Genomic DNA, 19,555 nt, shown 5'->3' with positions numbered 1-19,555 from the left:
AGTTTGCTGGTTTCTTTGCTCACCGTTGCTTCTTGCGTTTCACCCACCCTTGTTGATTTAATTTCCTTTTTCCTGAAGTATATGCTTTAGAAGTACTTTCAGGTGGACCCATGAGTGAGAAAATCTCTAACCTCGTGTCTGAAAAGGTCTTAATTTTACCCTTGCTCATGAATTATAGTTTAACTACAAACAGGATTTTAAATTCACAGTTGTTTCCTCTCAGCACTTAGAAGGGACTATGCCTCTGTCTTCTGACGTCTCTTGATGGTACTGGGGCTTCTCCATCAGCCTGATTGTCGTCCCTTTCAACGTATTCTGTTTTTCTCTCTGGTTGTCTTTAAGACTTTCCGTCTTCTTTGTTTTTCTTTATGTCTGCCATAAAGTGTCTGAGTATGAGTTAATTTTACTTATCTGTTTGGAAATTCAATGTGCTGTTTCTTTGGAAGATTAAGATTTTTCTTTAATTCTGAAAAATTCTCAGGCAAATATATTCCTAATATTGCATACCCATTTTCTCCCTTCTTCCCTCTAGAACTCTTCTGTTTTGTAGTTTTCAGCGCTTAATTCATCTGTGCTACCTGCTAGGTGATTTCCTCGGGCACATCCTTCTGCTCCCTTTGTTTGTCTCCAGCTCTGTGAGTCTGATGTCTAACCCACACTTTACATTGGAAATTTTAATGGTTCTATATATTTTGCTAATTTCTAAAAGTTATTACGATAGTTTTTCAAATCCATCTGCCCTATTTTCATGGTTTCTTGGTATTCCCTTATGATTTCTATTTTTCTTATGGTCTCTTCAACTATTTTAAATGTTTATTTTATAGTCTTTTTCAGATCGTTCTATTGGCTCAAGTTTCGAGAATGCTAATACTCTCATGTTTTGCGTCTGCTTGTTCTTGTTCACGGTGCGTTATTTCCTGGCATGTTCTATAATGTTTGACTGTGGTGTCATCTGCAGTGGGGTTTTTTTCCCCTGTAGAAATTTTGCGTGGTCTGGGGTGGGAAAGAGCCCTACACGGTGGCTTTACATTGGCAGTTATTCGGCACCGCAGGGACATCGCTGCTTTGGAGCTAATTTTCTGATACTTTATTGGCTTGGGATAAATTTACACTTGTTTTAAGGGATGTGGGAAATCGATATGGTTTTGTGATGAGCAACAGTGAGAGGCCCAGTCCATAAATGCTCATCCTTAGTCCACTGTACTGGAGCTGAAGATGTCTGAGGATAAATGAGCCACCCAGGGATGTGCTGAGGAAGTAACTGATTCCTGTGTGCTTAAACACCAGACTATTTTTTGAGTCATATGTGCAGATCAGGTTCAAGAGGTTAATGATTTAGAGTGATAGAAGGGCTTCCTTTATAGGTTTTGAGACCTAGAGTGGGGAGAGATAGGTGACTGGGATGGAAAACGAATGGACTCAGACAGCTGCGTCTAACCATGAAATGTCTGTTGGGTTCTGGTCATGGGAATCTTTTCCCCACCTCTATGTGAATCACCAGTGAACTAATTATTTCCCATAAATGTGTTGTGGCCTTGGATCTATTTGGACTATTTAAGGACCAAGTGCTGTTTCAACTAGGCCCAGGAGGAAGAGAGACCCAAGCCTAGGGGTCCTGCCATGCTCTTTCTTCCCCTCAGTCTAGACAAGGGGTATGAGGCCAGCTCTGAAGGAGAGTCAGGAGTTGGCTGGCCACCCTTTGAGAGAGCTGTTGGCCAAGCCCACTCCAGACTCATGGTCCCTGCCCTTCCCCATCAGCATGAAGACTGGGCTAATGAAATCAGCAAGGAATCCTGGGGCGCTGGGGCCAGGCTGAGGGGAGGGCATCCTGCCAGGCACCACACATGGTGACCTGCTTAGCCTGGTGGGTTGGCTCCCCACGGCCTGGGCCACATACCAATGGCATTTGCTTCGCACAGAGCAGCCACCACAGAGGGTGGTTAGGGAAGGGCGGGCCTCTGAAAGCAATCACTCTACTTCTTGTTAGGGATGGTCCATCAGCTTGGGTTCAGCCCACCATGATCCTTCCTGCTCAGAGGGAAATACTCTGCTGCTCCGCCCTGACCTCCGTGTTCTTAGCCAAATTCCACTGAGAGAGGACTGAAGGGGCCTGTAAGGGCCCACAGCTTGCCTCTCACGCCTGCAGAGAGGAATCATTGGCCAAGAGAGAAAACTTTTTCATTGTTGTTGCTCATCTTGTTTGCGTAGATCTATTTGCAACAATAGGACACGGCATTCTGTTGCTCTGGCTGGGATCAGAGCAACAGCTGGAAGTGCTCAGGACCGAGCTACCTTCAGGCCATCTTCCCGTGCCAGGGCCAGGGATGAGGAGGACTTTGGCCCAGGAGCCCGTCCATGGTGTCTAGCTGGGGCTGTGCACTGGGTGCCAGTGCAGTGTGGGCATGTGCTATGCTAATAGGTACAAGTAAAAATATTCATAAAGTCCCCCTTCGTGGGAAAGGTTTAGAATGCGACTCCTACTTCAAACGTATTCCTATGGGAACTTTAGTTTTGAATTATGCAAGGTCACTAGGAACAAACAACTTTCATTAAGTGCACCACCCTGAATGGCGTCCTGAATCTGCACAGGCTTCTGGAGTCAGGCGGTCCTCGGTCTGAATCCGGGCTTTGGGACTCCCTAACGGTGCAGCCTTGGACCACTTCCTCCCTCTCACAGGGCTGCCAGGGCTTCGAGGATGCGTGTGCAGAATTTAGCTCAGTGGCTGGCACGTGCAATAACCATTAAGTGGTGGCCCTTATAACCGGTGGTGGTGGAGACAATACAGGTATTGTGCTGGGTCCCAAATGAGGAAGCACCCTGCTTCCAGTGGAGAGCCGAGTCTGACAGCTCATCCTGGGGGGGCATCTGAAGGCAGCTCCTCCCGGGTCCTCACCATGGGTCCTCTGCTCTGGCCCCTCCCTCGGCGAGATCCTTGCTGCGTCTTCACATGTGAGTCCATAGCCTTTCTCTCGATTGAAGTTTGGACTGCTGTTCTGCTTTGTTCCCAGCTCCTCAAGCTGGAGAAGCCTGGTAGGATGGGTAGAGCGTGGACTTTGACATTCAAATCCCAGCTGAGCCATTTACTTGCCAATTCTCTTTAGGCAAGCTGCCGCTTCACCTTTCTGAACCTCAGTTTCTATATCTGTAAACTGGAAGCAATAATACGTTCACTTTCAGGGTGTTCTGAGGGTAAAGTTACAATGAAATAGTACAGGTAAAGTGCCTGCCCCACGTTAGCTGTTCAGCAAATTTCTCTTTGCTCACCCTCATGGTGGTACCTGAAATCTGTTACTCATAAATAGTGACCCCCAGACCTATTGTCATGAGTTGACTGCTGATTTCTTCCCCTTGGAGCAAAGCTGCTCCAGAAATGAATGTGGAAAATGAAGAGTAACTATGCATTTTAGCAAAAGAAAAGTAAAGAGCGGCTGAAAATCGTGGGAATCATAGAGACCTTTAACAACTAATTGCTAATTTTCAAAAGGCCATGAAGACATTTATGAATGTTTAGATTTTCTAAATGTCAGTGGGGTCCAGAAATGTGCCCTGGCGCCTGTAGAGAAAAGACTAGCTATGCAGCCAAAGCCTCTGAGACCACTTCTGGAAGGGGCAGAGAGGTTTCGGTAGATGGGAGAAAGGTCAACATGAGACCAGTCCTCCCAGGAGACCAGAGGAGGGCCTTCGGAAACCAGCGTGGGCTAGGATTAGGTGTAACCTGTGAGAGCTCCTAAGCCAAGAGCAGAGGGAAGTCTGTCCCTATGCAGACAATGGGTGCACACGGGCAGGGAGCTTCCTGCAGGATAAGGATGGGGCGAGTCGGATTGTATTTTTGGAGCAATCAAGAAAAGAAAGGGAAGAGTCACTTTCCAGGTTTATTAGTGAAGTTCCCAGCCCCTCACCCATGCTCATTCATCCCAAGGGTGTCCGTGGGAAGGAGGGTGGTGGGAAGGCATAAGGAGGGGAAACCTCAGGCTCCTGAATGACTGAGTCCCTTCCTCCGTGAAGGACACTCGGGGCCTGGAGCCAGCTCCCCAACTCCCTAAGTAGACCCCACCCCACCGAACCGTGGGAGCCATGCAGGGTCCTTCCACTGAGGGAGCTGCTCACAGACAGTGTGCTCAGGGCTGCCAGCATGGTGTGAGATGGAGACGTGTGGAAGCTCTGGAGAAAAGGGACTAGCACACTGTATGCAGGGAGTTATGAATGTGTTTGTGGAGTAATTGTGTCTAGGTGTGTGAGAGCTGTTTCTCTGTGTAGGAAGTTGGTGGTGAGGAGGTGTACGAGTATGGGGGGAGGTAGATGTGGGTGTGGAGATGGGGATGGTGGGGGTGGGGAGGTATGTGAGGGAAGAAGGGGGGGTTGGGAGGATGTGGGGGAGATGGGGGTGTATGTGAGAGGGAAAAGTATATGTGGTGGGGGTTGGGGCAAGGGTGGAGGCGTGCATGGGAGGGAAGGGGAAAGTGTGTGTGTTGAGGAGGGTGAGTGGGTAGGCTGTGGGGGTGGGAGTTGCACAGCCTGGTCAGTTGGATTTAACCTGAAAAGGAAGAGGAAACAACAAGAGGGGAAAAAAAAAAAATCACAAAACACATGGGTGTTATTAAGTCAACCGAGAGAAAAATAGCCCCAAACTGATGAGCACAAAAAACCTAATGAGATTTGATGTAGAACATTTTTTTAATGCACAGTGTAGGAAAGAATAGACACCCACGTGAGGAAATGATAGAAAACACTAGGCTGCTGTGTCAAAGGTTAGGGGAAGGCCAGGGAAGGGGCTGGGGCTCCAGGAGAGCTGGCTGTCTCCATGGCAATGGCGGTGGCCTCCAACGGTCCAGCGGTTGATGCGAGGGTAGCTGATTCTCTGTCAGGCTCTCTTAACATCTGCTCTGTGGGCAAGTCACAACACGCCCCCTCCCCACAGCCCCCCAGCCACCTTGGCTGGCCTGGAGACGTAACCTCTTGTTCTCCTGGGATTCCAGCTGAGGCCTGAGTAGAGACCTGAGCCTGAGCATGGCTCTCCCTCCCCATCCGGCCCCTTGAGGCTCGTTTAGTCATTCCTTTTGCTCCAGAATGAGGCTGGGGAGGCAGGTCTGCTTCTGTCTGGGGAGGAGAGGTGCCTAGGTCACAAGCTGCCTCCTGCGTCCTGCTCCCCTGGGGAGAGTTGCTTCTCCAGGACCACTGGCAGACCTGTGTCTTGGACCCACCTGTGGCAGAGGGGAGGGTCCCCTGGGGAGGCTCAGACCCAGGGTGAAAAAGGAGGGCTGATTACTATTCCAACGGCTTTGGGCACCTCAAGAAAACTGTTAGGGAGTGGGAGATAGCCCCCCAGAAATGAGGTGCAGGCCCCGGTCCTGCTGGGGAATGTGGTTTGAAGAAACCATTGAACCCTCCCACAAGAGGCCTTGGCTCCCTGAGGGTCCCCAGAGGATGCAGGGAGGAACTTTCTGTTCTTCCTGCCCCACAGTAGAGCTGAGGTTGCTGGCCGTGCTGGGACACCTCCTGTGGCCCAAACGCTTGAAATAGGAACCACCAGGCACACTGGGGCAGTGTGCTACCCACCAGGAGGCAGGAAACCCGCAGGAGCAGTTTCTTTCTCTCAGGAACAAAAGGACTTTTCAGGATGCAGAGCTTGGTTTGGCTCCGAGATCTATAGCCGGAAACAGCAAAGAGAAGTCAGAAGCGAGGCGATGGTATTACGAAGTGGGGCCTTTGGGAGGTGATGTGGTCATGAGAGTAGGGCCCTCCTGAACGGGATTAGTGCCCTTACAAGAACAGGTCAGAGAGCTAGTTCGCTCTCTTTCAGCCGTGTGAGGATACAACAAGAAGTCGGCAGTCTGTCACCCAAAAGAGGCTCTCCCCACAACCCTACCATACTGGCACCCTGATCTGGGACTTCCACCCTCCTGAACGGTGAGAAGTCAATTTCTGTTGTTTATAAGCCACCCAAGCCCTGATTCTTTGGTGTAGCAGCCCAAACTGATTCCATCAGATTCATTCTCTATGGTTGAAGCCCCTCCTTCTAGCCTTGGGTCTAATTTTGAGTTTTCAGCTTTTGGACTGCCTTATTAGCCATTCCTCCCAGCTTCATGTCATTCACGAATTTGTCAGCTGTTTCTTGTCCTCACTCCAGTCTAGGAAACGGGGCCGAGTGGTGCACAGTTCGGGCTGCCGTCTTCCAGGTCACACTGACCCATTAACACCTGCACCGGACACGCTTTGAGCTGGGTCTTCCCAGAGGACTCTCCAGCCACGTGTCCACATCTTGTCTACCAGGATGTCATGACAGGCTTTGTCAAAAGGCTTCCTCCAGTCAAGTAACACCATGTTACAGCTTCCTGCTATTCTGGGAGGCCCATTAACAAAGGAAATGAGGTTGGTTTGGCATGACTGGCTCTTGATGAACTCATGTTGGCTCAGCTAATAGCTTTTTTTTCTTTGAAGAGCTCCTTGTCAGCCTATTGAATAAATCTGTGAACAATAAGTTCTGCTTCATTCCCAGTTGGGAAGTGCGAAGTAAGTGCACATCTCTTTGAATGCTAAAATTAAATGGGGCTGAGCCTCCATCCTACTCGCTCAGGTTTGTCTTCCTTCCCTCCTCTCCACTGAGAAACAGTTTTGATAATGAGCTGAGCAGGCAATGCATCCATCCTTGGCCTGGTGGCAATTCCTCAGGGTGCAGGAGCGAGGCTCTGGACCTGCCAGAAGTGTGACGCCCAGCCTTGTTGCACCATGCACAGTGGACTCGCCCTCTCCCACCCAGCTCATTGGTCACGTGGCCTACTCAATACAAGTAGGCATTTTCCCCACAGCCCCCTCTAGGGCCAGAGTGTGGGTGTGGGAAGGGAGGTCCAGCCTCAGCCTCAGAACCAGTCTTGGAAACTCAGTTTTCAAAGCAGAGCAGAGAAATTCTCTCCTTCCGTTCCCCTGAGCTCGCTCTTTTCCTGCACAGATGTAAACCCTTCCAGGCAGCCCACCAGCCCCCCCACCCTTTATTACAATCCATCCATTGCTGGTGGCCAGCTCTGATCTTACTTGTCTCTAGTTTCTGGACCCTGTTCCCAGGTTCTTAAAAACCTGGGCAATATTGCCTATCTCCAGGGTTCTGCCATCTCCCTCATCCATTTACATTTCTCAAAGTTTCTGGCCTCTTTAGATGAAAATTGATGTTATTATATGATCACTATGTCCCAGGTTATAATAGACACATTATTTTTAATCCTAGTAAGAATATTGCAAGGGGGGCATTATTATAACTGTTTTGGAGATGAAGACACTGAGGTTCTGAGATGCCTCCGACCAGGGAGCAGTAGAACCAAGATTTGAACCTGGTCTGTCTGGCTTCAAAGTGTGGATTCCTTCCATTGTCCCATGATGCGACCCAGGCTGTCAATCCCCACTCTATTGGTTTCTGCTGGTGCAGAAGAATATGTTCTCCCTAGTCGAAAAAAACTCAGAATGCATACGCCCATAGAAATCATTTTATAAGCGGAGGCTTAGGCTAGTCAGAATAGAATACATATTATTACAGGGGTATTATGGATTAAGAAGGCTTTGTGAACTCCACTGGGAACCCAATCACTTCTGCTGTGCAAACAACCCACTTTACAAAGGACTTCGTGATCTCAAATCATGAGTGAATTCGGGACAGCCTATTCCAGGCCTGCCAGTGGGTGTTGCCAGAGTTTCGGGAAGAACTATTGAGTAGCTGAATTTAGGAGGATGAGGAAATAGGTCCTTCAGAGTAGAACATTCTGAATGAGGTTCCAGGAGTTTGCTGATAGCCCAAGGGCTTGGCACCTTGGCCATGCTTCCAGAAATCTCTCCGGAAGCACCCCTGCCTTTTCCTGTTGTTTTCTTATGAATTGCTTCTGAGGTTGGGGTCTTGCTGACTTCCTCGTCATTTGACCCTACTCACCCCCCAAGCCATGCCCCCTTTTGATTGAGGAGATAATGAGTGGCCTTCAAGAACCATGAATTGAAGGAGAAGTCCTGTTGCCCTTCTGTCTCCTGGCAGAATTCTCTCTTTCCTCTACCAGAATGATAAGAATGACTAGCCAAAGGAAAGCCCCGCTTTCCATGGCCTTCCTATGTTGCTTGACCCTTCTGGGGTCCTCTCGGCCCCAGTTCCGGATCTTTGTGCAGAGACTTCTTATACCCTTGACAGCCTTCCGGACAGCCTCTGCCTGGCCACACCTGAAATATATGTCCTTGAACAATGGAATGGCCAGACCTTGGTCTGCTCAGATCTGCCCTATCTCCATGGGTCTTATTCTAGGGAGGTAGGCCTTCCTCCACAGAGTCCTCTATCTTTCCAAATCTGCTGTGGGGTCCAGAAATTAGAACTGAAAGTCTGCGTATTTCATCATGGGATGAGTCAGAAGGTTGACTCACGTGCAGCGAGGGTGGTGCTGGGGTAGCTGGGGAGGGGAGAGGTCCCGGCCTGTTCTAGTTAGCATTTCACAGTGAAAACTGGCACAGCTGGACCTCTGGTGTCTTGTGGGGAAAAAAATGTGCTCTGATGAACTTGAGCCTTCCAGAAGTCTGCCTCGGGAAGATGAGAAACAGACTGACATCCAGCTAATGAATAGATTCCCCTCCCTCCCTTTCTCAGGCCCCTCAAGATGGAGGCAGGTGGCCTCCGGAGTCTGTGGTGGCTGGAATAGGCAGGCATTTCTCTGATCTTCCCACAGGATTTGACACGGTGGGGAGATCGCAGCTAGCAGCCTCTGAGGAGGGCGATGTGCTTCCATGAGTCAGTGGAGAGTAAGTGGGTTCGGGGCCTTTGCTCGAAAGCCTGAAAAGTGGGGAGCAGTTGCTCTCTCTTCCTTTACATGGACCCGAGCTCCTGAAGAAAGCTGAGGGAGGAGAGGGGTGGAGTGGGGCAAAGAAAGCTGAGCCCCCCGATTCTGCCAAAGGCTCCTGATGCAAGGTCTTTTCCTCCCCCTTCTTCTGGTCCTTGGACTCACTTATCCCCGTCCTCTTAGGAGAAGCGCATAATGGTCTAAATTCTGGAACATTCTGCTCTCACCAGAGTGAGCTGGCCACAGCCACTCACTGCAAGGAGTCCCAGGTGTGCGTTCTGAGGAAGCCACACTATGTCTGTCTCTGCTATAAACACCTGTTCCCACGTCAAGCCAGGGAACAGCGAGCCCTACCCACCACCACGCCCTGCTCTTCCTGGCTCCGGAGTTCCCTGCATCCAGGCCAGCCAGCTGCTGCTTCCCGGAGGGCAGAGCTCCCAGGTGAAAAAAGCCTTGCCCTCTGCGGGTGGATTTAGTTGCCATTTCCCTTTCATGTGTGTCAGACGTGGTCCAGGATGAATCTGGTCCCACTCAGGGCTGGCATATGAAAAAGAGAGTTTCTTGGGAGGTCTCGAATCATTCTGGAAGGCAGACTAGCCAAACAGCGACTCAGTAGACTTGGATTTAATTGGGGCCAATTGATTGTTTTTTTAAATATGCATTTTTACTAAGTAAAGGCAGTTTCTGACATGTAATCTCACATTTTAAAAGTTAATGATAAGTTAAGTGACTCGCAGAGAGTTTTGCCTCCCGGACACTTCATTAGGTGAAATTTCATGAGGATTTTTGTGGCATTGGTGTACCATGCAACATGCCACGTAAAGACGTGTAAGCAATCAACATTTTTATGATCCTCAATGACTATTAGATGTCCCTCAAAAAATAATTTTGCCAGCCAAGCCAGCAACAATGTTCTACTAGTTGTGAATTCAGTAAAATAAGGAGAATAGGCAAAATCAAGAACTAGAACTCTTAAAAGAAACACTTACTCTCTGATCCTTTGTTTCTCAAGCGCCTTCTCTCCTACAAGCCTGGCCTTGTGTATCTTACACACACCCGCTCTGGGCTGTGCATCACCACCTGCGCAGCTGCGGAGCCGGCCAGCGCTCCCTGCCCCATGTGCAATGCTCAGTCTCCCATTTTACCACCGAAATATCTGGGTTAATTCAGCTCCTGACACACGGACCTTGAAAACTGGTCTTAATCTCTCTCCAGTGCGTTCATTGTACTGCTCCCCTCACCATCTTCACGCCTCTGGGGTTTTCCTTAGGATACAATCCGGGCCCCTTCCCAGGACACACAAGACTCGCCCTGGTTGTATTTGCATGACAACGACACTGAACTCCATTTCATGTTATGAGTGTGCCACCCACATCTCTGAGCCCCTCCACGTGCTGTTCCCCTCTCCTCCTCCCCACTGGTCTTCTATCTACTCCTGTTGATTCTTCTGCGCTCAGAGGCCACCTTCTCCAGGAATCTTTTCCCAAACCCTCTCTCCAGCAACACTTGGTTTGGTGCCTTTCCCGTGTGCTCCCTGGGACCCTATCCTCTCCCAACTCAGTATGTACCAGGCTGTGTTTTTTTTTTATTGTGGTGAAATATACATAACATGAAAATTGCCATTTTTGCCATTTTTAAGTGTACAGTTCGGTGGCATTAAGTACATTCTTACCGTTGGACTCCATCATCACCATCCGTCTCCAAAACTTTTTCATCTTTCCCAACTGAAACTGTACCCATTAAACATTAGCTCCACATTCCTCCTCTCACCAGCCCCCCACCTCCATTCTACTTTCTGCCTCTATGCATTTGTCTATTCTACGTTTCTTATAGAAGTGGAATCATGCAATGTTTGTCCTTTTGTGTCTGGCTTTTTCAGTTAGCATAACGTCTTCAAGGTTCATCCATTTTGTATGTAGTGTGTGTCAGAATTCCCTTCCTTTTTAAGGCTCAATAATATTCCATTGTACGTATATATTACATTTTGTTTATCCATTCATCCGTTGATAGACATTTGAGTTGTTTCCACCTTCTGGCTATTGTGAATAATCCTGCTATGACTACTCGTGTACAAATATCTATTCATGTCCTTGCTTTCAGTTCTTTGGGGTATATATCCAGAAGTGTAAATGCTGGATCATATGGTAATTCTATTTTTTAATTTTTTTTAAAGGTTGGCACCTGAGCTAACATCTGTTGCCAATCTTTTTTTCCCTTCTTCCTCTCTCCAAAGCCCCCCAGTACATAGTTGTATATTCCAGTTGCAACTCCTTCTAGTTGTGCCACGTGGGACGCTGCCTAAGCATGGCCTGATGAGCGATGCCATGTCTGCGCCCAGGATCCAAACCGGCGAAACCCTGGGCTGCTGAAGTGGAGCGCGCGAACTTAACCACTCGGCCACGGGGCTGGCCCCTATTTTTTAATTTTTTGAGGAACTGCCATACTGTTTTCTCCAGTGGCTGCACCATTTGCCTTCCTACCAGCAATACACAAAGTTTCTAATTTCACCACATCTTACCCAACGCTTGTTGTTTTCTGTTATTTGATAATAACCGTCCTGATGGGTGTGAAGTGATATCTCACTGTGGTTTTGATTTGACCCAGCAATATCTTGGTTGCTTCTTTGATGATCTGTGTACCACAGCCGACTGAAGGTTTGTAAGGGCAGCTCCTGTGCCCATCTCAGTCACCTCCGTGTCCCCCACCCCAGCAGAGTGCCTGCCCACGGTCACTATTGGCCAAATGACTGAACAACCAAGAATGAATGAAATTTGCTTCTGCTGACTTTTCGGGACTCAGCATCCAAGCTTTCCCCCTGTGAAGCAGGCATCATCCACACTGTGGCTGACGGGCCTGCGTGTGGTCCTTTGTTGGCCACGCTGGGAGTGGGGGCCTGTTCTTTGCACCTCTTTCCCAGTTGGGCCGTTTGCTCTCAGGTGATCTTTAAACCACTCCTCCACAGAGCCTGGACCTGGCCCTGCCACCCCGTAGCCTAAAGACAACATGTGACAGGGAGCTGCTGTCACACCTAGACAGACCAGACAGGTGGCTTAGCCGAGCACATTTGCAAGTGACAACAGCCCACGGTTTTAGGGAACTTCAAACTTTGCTTATTTCCCTGTACAAAATATGCTCGAAATTTGTTTGAGTCTTCTGAAAAGAAATGCCCATTTGAAGTCTTGGCAGCAGCCCTTTTATTTATGGGCCTGTAGAAATGCATCAGCTCGGTCCAAGTTGGCACGGGGCAGTGAACAGAGAAGGGTACGTGCCGATTTGAGTGATTGCACAGCTGCGTTTGGTCTGTCGCCAGTGTGGGCCAGCAGGGCTCTCCAAGGCTGGGCAGCCTGCTCTGCCCTGGTTCCTGAACATGCCCCTCTGGTCTTGAGAAGGGCATAGAGGTTTCGGTACTCGTCCATCACTTTTTCTAAAGACCAGCACAGCCCACGTGTGTAAACGCTCGTCCTGGGGTGTCCTGCATGGCTGCCGCATTGAGGGCAGGGAGTGAGCAGTGAGCCCGCACTGCCCCCTCCGCACCTCCAGAAGCCTCCACCCTCTACAGTGCTTGGCCTCTCCCTAGAATCCTGAGGTCTTTCAAAGTCAAGGCCACTGACCTACGGAGTCACAGATTCAGTCCAGAACCCAGGTCCCAGGCTTCCAGTCCAGCCTTTCCAATGTCTGTTGGCCTTGTCTGTCCACGGCTGCCTGGGCCTCCCCATGGGGATCTGGATGAGTCTGCCAGCGCCACACCCCTGTTCCTGGGTGTTGGACACGAGACAGTGTTGGTAGAAGGATTCCTTAGTGGGGTCGGGGGAGTGGGCTACACAGCCCCCACGGTCTCTTTCTCAGCAGGAACATCTTACAGTTCTGTGCTTCCAGATAAAGAGACTGTCCTGCGAATCGGACCCTCACAGCGTTACTGAGCCACACCAGCCTTCCTTCAAGAGGGCAGGCACAGCCATCAGACCTGCCGACTGCCCAGCGGGGCCCAACTTTTCATGCCTTCACCCCTTTCTGGATCCATAACCTTCTGGCTCGTGAATGACCCATAGGAGTCTCCATATCTGGCCACCTTGTGGTCTTTGCCTCAAGGGAAGCGGGGGCTCAGAAAGACTTAGAAACTTGCTCAAGTTCACACAGCTACCTGGGGCTAAACCCAATTTCTTTCTTTCTTTTCTTTTTAAACCACTTTATTGAGGTATGATTGACATGTAAACAGCTGTATGTGTTTAATGCATACAGTTTAATGAGTTTGGGGATAAGTATACACCCTTGAAACCATCACCACCATCAAGGCCATAGACTTATCTATCACTTCCCAAAGTTTCCTCCTGCCACCTTTATTACTCTGTGTGTGTGTCTGTGTCTGTGTGTGTTAAGACCACTTAATACCAGATCTACCCTCTTAACAAATTGTAAGTACACAATGCAGTCTCGTTAGCTATGGCACTCTGCTATAGAGTTGGTCGCCAGAACTTATTTATCTTGCATACTTGAAACTGTGTACGCTTTGACCATCACCTTCCCATTATTCCCTCCCCACAGCCTCTGGCTCAACCACCATTTTACTCTCTGCTTCTACGTGTTTGACTGTTCTAGATTCCACATGTGAGATCATACTGTATTTGTCTTTCTGTGTCTGGCTTATTTCACTAAAACCAATTTCTTGACTCCTTATACTGTATGTTTGTTTCATCTCATTGTCTCAGACTTCAGCAAAACTCCCAGCAGCCAGCCCCTTCCCAGGACACCTCTACTGGGGAGGAAGTCAGTATAAGGTGCCAGCCACCCACGGAGATCAGAGAGCCCTTGTGTTTGTGGCTAGGGACAGAGGACTCTCCCCAGGCCTGGCTCCTCCATCCCTGAAAAATGTGTGTTGTGTCTTCTCAAAGTGACCATTTCAGACTTGACTTCAGTATGGAGTTTGATTCAGACACACACAGGTTCAAATGCCAGCTCTGTCCCAAACCAGCCACTTAGGTAGGCCAGTAACCTCTGTGAACAGGAGACAATGTGCGTCACAGCCTCGGCAGTGTCTGCCTGTGCAATAAACGAGAGTTTAAAAGTTCTGGCACTGGAACTTGGGTCTCCAAAGTAGAGCCTGTAAGTGGGAGAAAGGCTCAACACCACACAGGGGAGAGGCAGTGGGGGGAGGGCAGAGAAATGCAGCCCTAGTGTCATGCAGACCTTTGCAGGCCTGGGGCCTAGGCCAGAAAGAAGGACAATGGTTGTGGAAGAAAGACATGAGAAATGGGAGAGACATTGTTAAATTCTGGCTATATTTATTTATGGAAAATTTTTTTTAATTTAGAAGATTTTACTGTTGCTCTATTGCAAAATAAAGGCAAACACACACACAAAGAACACCCACTCCCATCGCCCAGAGAGAGAGCCGTCGTCTCCAGAGTTTGTCTCTGCATATTCAATTAGTCCATGTAAGTTGTATAAACTAGGGATCATACTCTTCTCCAAACTGCTAGTTATTTTTTGAACCTACAGGACTTTACAGCTGTCTTTCCATGTTGTAAGGGTACTTCCCCATCCTAATTCTGTGAGGCTGCCTCCTATTTCACGGTGAGGTTGGACCACTCTCTAATTGAATTCTGCCTTGAAAGGTGGGATAGTGGGTGTGAGATGGGAGAAGGAAGGGAAGAGGGACACTAACCAAAGGCCAGGGCCTGGCTGCTTGCCCAGGTGCTCCACACCCTGCACAAAGCTAGAGTCAGGTCTGGACGACCTGGACCAGACAGACGTCTTGGCCCCTTTGATTTCCTGGGACAAGACTCCCTGATCGATGGGGGAGCACCCTAGGCCAGCAGTTTTCAAATGTGTCCTACACAAACACCAATGTAGAGGACAGGCGATGGCGGGGCCGGGCTGGACAAAGCGTGTATGTCTGGGGAAGGGGAGAGGATGATGAGGAGGGCAGACCCCTCCCCAGCCCCACCGCCCAGGGAAGCCCTGAGCCCAACAGCCCTGGGCAGAGTCCAGTGTGAGGGGCAGATCTAGTCCACAACCCCCACTTTTCCTCTCCATGGGACTTTGAGGCCCACCTAGCTCAGGGCCGTGCCCTCCCTGGGAGAACCACAAATGAGAATCTAACCAAATCCCATTAGTGTTAAGTGAACAAACCCACAGAACAAGATCAGTGATGTCGCTGGTTTCCACTGGCCTGGGCAAGGCAGGAAAAGAAGAGATCTCATGGAAAGGAGCCCTCAAGAGCCCTCGGGCCTTGGAGAGCTGACAATGCTGAGTGTTTAGTGTGGGCCAAATTAAAAACAGCGGCACGCGGAAGTGACAGTCTAGCCTGGCCAGGTTCCTATAGCCACAGGCAGCATGGTGCCCATGGGCCACACTGGGGGTCTCTGGGACCCTCACCCAAGGGTCTCAAGATGCAGCCTCAGCTCCCCATCTGTAAGAGGAGGGGTTGAACTAAAGGGTCTCGACATCATTTCCAGCTTCCCAAGTTCTGTGATTCTTGGGAATCACAGACTTGCTCAGACTTGGTAAGGACACTAAATGCCTTTGGCATTGGGCTCTCCAGTGTGATGCAAGGCCAGGCTCATCCAGGAGTGAGGGCTTTGGGAGTGTTGACCCAGGAGCCATGCATCCCAGGCCAGGGGTGACATGGTCTTCTTTGGAACAAAACAACCCCTGGCCTGCTAAAGAGGACCACCCCGTGGGGGCCCGACACTGAGGCTGACCACAGCGGTACTGAAGGCCCACAAGTCTGGGTGTTCATCCTGGATCCCCTTTTCCAGGTGGGAGACCCTTTCCTCCTGGGATGAAAGTATTGCTCTCTCCATGCTCAGCCCCCTGCCTGTACCCACAAAGGAGAAAGAATATAGACCCGGGAGAGAAAGATTCCTCTTCCACCCGTGAAAGGCGGCCCTGGATTGGGAGCCCACATTCTCACCTTTGTTTCTTGAGTCCCTCCCAAAAGGCCTGGGAGAAAGGCCAGGCTTGGAGGCTGGCTGGTGGATGCAGGAGACAGGTAGTGTGACTGGCGTGCACTCTCATTGCAGGGAACAGCAGCCACCTCCAGGCCGAGCTCTGCCAGAGGACCCAGCAGGACCTGCCCCACAGTAAATGCCACAGCCCCAACCGGGACCCCCGGAAGGAGACCAGCAGCATGTGGGGGCTCATGGTGTTTGCCCAGCTGCTGGCAGGCATCGGGACAGTGCCCATTCAGCCGTTTGGGATCTCCTACGTGGACGACTTCTCGGAGCCCAACAACTCGCCCCTGTACATCTGTGAGTCGCGGCTTGAAGAGGGCTGCAGGGAGGGGGCAGGTCCTGACGTGGCACTTCCTCAGGCCCTGAGGGGCTGAGTCAAGGGCTAACTCTCTCTGCCCCACAACACAGCAAATGAGTGCAGAGGTGTGGGGATCAGACAGACCTGGTTGGAATGCCAGGTCTGTCACCAACCAGCCATGTGATCCTGGGCAAATGGGGCACAGGGCCCCAAGACCACCTGCAGAACGAGGCTGAGAGTATCTGTGTGCTGGGCGCTGTGGGATTACCTGAGCCCCGAGCCAGGCACAGAGGAGCTCCTTAACCTGCAGTAGCTACTGCTGCCGTCCAGTCCTCTGGGCCCAGGCCGAAGCACACGTCTTCCCAAGCCATCTCCTTAGGAGCAGGTTGGCCTCAAAGAAGCACATGCAAAGCAGAAGCAGATGACCATCCAACTTCCCAAATCCTTCCCTTAGAACAAGCCACAGTGAGCATCCTCAGGACCCACGGCCCAGACCTGGCAGACCACACCCACTGGCTCTGTGGCCCAAAAGCTCCTGCCAGGGCCACCAGCATCGTACCTGCAGGAAGCTTTGCCCACCAGCACACCCCTGGGCCAGCATCTTTAACTGCCGGGGAGGCCATTTCCTTTCTGGCGAGTGGATCTCTCTGGCAGCTGGCTGGAGGAGAAACAGCTTTGGTTCTGCACGTCTCAGGATCTTGAGTGGCTCTGGCCTTGTCTGTGGGAAATGCCATAGGTGTGGACTTGTCAGGGTCAGAGGGAAGATGGGGTGACATCTCAGGAACCCCTCAGCTGGGGAAAGAGCCTGGCTGCCACACCCTCTCTATCCCCCTCAGCCTCCTTTTTCTGCTCTCCTTTCCAGCCATCTTATTTGCCATCTCCGTGTTTGGACCGGCTTTTGGGTACCTGCTGGGCTCTGTCATGCTGCGGATCTTTGTGGACTACGGCAGGGTGGACACAGGTGAGTGTGTGCGAGGACGCCCACCCCATCGCCAGTTCCGCGAAGCAGGCTCCCCCCAACCCCCAGCCAACCAGGGCAGAGAATGAAGCTTTGGCTGCTCACCGCCGCCTTCTCACGCACTTATTCACTCCTGCAGCCCCCTCAGACAGCCAGGAGCGAACAGCGCACACCTCCTCCTACCAGGCCTGTGCTGGACACAGGGGAGGGGTGCTGCTAAAGAAAACACACTTTCTGCCCTCAAAAAGTTTGCAGTGGGAAACCTTGAGACCTGGGGCAGGGCCTCAGGTGTTGCCACCACAGCTGCCCATCTTGGTGGTGATATTAAAAATATTTCTATGGTCCTTTGATTCTAAGATGGTTTTGATTGTTTAAAAATAAAAAAGATTTAATAAGAGTCCTTTTGAGGAAAAAAAAAGAAGCATTACATAAAACAGACACATGGATTATGACTCACACCCGAAGGGGTATAACATCGTGTTTAACTGTGCGGGCACTGGCAGTGGACAACCTGGGTCTAATCCTGGTTCCACTTCTTACTGGCTGAGTGATCCTGGGCAAGTATCTTTACCTTTGTGGACCTCAGTTTCCTCCTCTGTAAAATGGGTCTAATGATAGTAAAATAGAGTTTTTGCAAAGATTAGAAGATGCCTGAGGCTAGGGGCTGGCCCCATGGCCGAGTGGTTAAGTTCACATGCCCCGCTTCAGCAGCCCAGGGTTTCACCAGTTCGAATCTTGGCAGACATGGCACCACTCATCAGGCCACACTGAGGCGGCATCCCATTTACCACAACTAGAAGGACCCACAACTAAAATATATACCACTATGTACTGGGGGGCTTTGGGGAGAAAAAGGAAACATAAAAAAATTAAAAAGAAGATGCCTGATGTATAGTGAGAGGTTAACAGGTGTAGCTCTTATTCTTCAAAGAATGGTGTGGACTAAAATCACTGTGTATCTTAGAATGAGAAAGTACAGTCCATAGACAAGGGCAGAGTACTGAGCTGACCATTCAGGGAGCCAGCCCCAAGATGAATCCTGCAAGGACTTCTGGGCTTTGTAAGCTTGTCCTGCACCACCCAGCCTCCCACCATGCATGGAAGGCCAGCACTGTGACAGAGGGACAGGCAAAATGCTTTGGAAGTTCCTACCTCGTAGACTTGATTAGAGGACACAGAGGGATAACAGATGTAAACACGTGATCTGGTGTCTGGCTCATGGTAAGCCTTGAGAGAGTCAGCTGCCTTCATCATTATTCCTGTCAAAGGCTGGAATAAAATAAGGTGAGGCAAAGGTTCTGATCCCTTCAGCCTGGGGATTCTCTCATACTCTGCTTCATGGGCAGTGGTCTCCCTTCTCTGGGAAGACCGGAATGGCCTGGAGAGGGAATGTTGTCTTGACCAAGGTTCTAGCTCATGGCTTACCTTTTCTCCATCGTGGGAAGAAATCCCCCTGATTAGAGCGTTCCAGTAAGGTGAGATCATGCATTCATCCATCAAATACTTGTGTCCTTCGCTTTCTCTTCACTGCAGTTAATTTGAGCCCTGGAGACCCCCGATGGATTGGAGCCTGGTGGCTGGGCCTGCTCATTTCCTCAGCCCTCTTGGTTCTCACGTCTTTCCCCTTCTTTTTCTTTCCTCGAACAATGGCCAGAGGAGTGGAGGTAAGGTTCTGAGAGCCCGTGACTCTACCCATAGGAGTTTAAAAAAGGGAGGTGTGGGGAGAAAATAAACAGAACTGAGAAGCTGCCGCAAGTTCAGCAAATTCTGGGTGAAATCTAAACACGTTTCATGATGCAGCCTCTCAGAGGCTTTGAGAGGAGAGAGTACTGGTGAATTTCCAAACAGTGGTATCTCATCAGTGGTCCCTTACCATGTGAGCATCTTGGGGATCAGGAAGCTCCAGGGAACGTAGTTTGGGAAACACAGAATTCGTCTAAATTGGAACAAAGAGTTAAGAGCCAATGAAGACTGCACATGTGAGCTGGTGCCATCAACTTTTGCATTGAATCCAGCCCATTGGGTCTGAACATGAAGGACAGAGTAAGAGGGGATTCCTAGGGCTGAAGAGCGTGGGTATGAGCTGAGAGTGGAGCATATTTTGAGCACTGCCCTTCCATGCATCTTTTAGTCGTTTCTGTTTGGGAAAGAAATCAGGGAAAGATGAGAATGGAAAACAGGGACGAGAAGTCTGAGTGGGGGTTTTGATGTTGGCCTGAAGGCTCTGAAACTTGTTCTGATCCCATGAAGTTCTGGGACACGGCAGTGACTGGGTGACCACTCAGGTGGAAACATGGCAGCGAGGTTGAGGTTGGGGGGTCAGGAAGGAATGAAGGCTGGAGATCTGAAGAGGCCAGCATAGAGATGGAGGATGCAGCTGAGGCCCAGGGCAATGGCCGGGCAGCTGAGGGAAGGGCAGGGACAGACGTTCTTGGAGGCGGTGCGAGAAGGACTCAGCAGTGAGCTGGCTTGGAGGAGGAGAGGGGCTGAAGTTTGCATCCAGGTTTCGGGCCAGAGTCAGAGCTTGATGTCCAGCAGTGAAACCCA

General features: G+C 50.3%; 1 protein-coding gene across 1 annotated transcript in view; it reads left to right on the top strand.

Moving 5' to 3' along the window:
• SLCO2A1 (solute carrier organic anion transporter family member 2A1) overlaps window positions 1–19,555 on the top strand; it is an 83,019-nt gene that overhangs the window by 47,341 nt on the left and 16,123 nt on the right. Inside the window, exons 4-6 of the mRNA XM_008512913.2 lie at window positions 15,822–16,049; window positions 16,913–17,011; window positions 18,542–18,672. Of these exons, the coding sequence (XP_008511135.1) occupies window positions 15,822–16,049; window positions 16,913–17,011; window positions 18,542–18,672 (458 nt within the window). The remainder of the gene's footprint in view (window positions 1–15,821; window positions 16,050–16,912; window positions 17,012–18,541; window positions 18,673–19,555) is intronic.

This window comes from Equus przewalskii, chromosome 15, assembly GCF_037783145.1.
Source record: "Equus przewalskii isolate Varuska chromosome 15, EquPr2, whole genome shotgun sequence".
In the NCBI taxonomy this organism is placed as follows: Eukaryota; Metazoa; Chordata; class Mammalia; order Perissodactyla; family Equidae; genus Equus; species Equus przewalskii.
The sequence above is the reverse complement of the archived record's forward strand: the minus strand, read 5'-3'. Positions and strand labels throughout refer to the sequence as shown.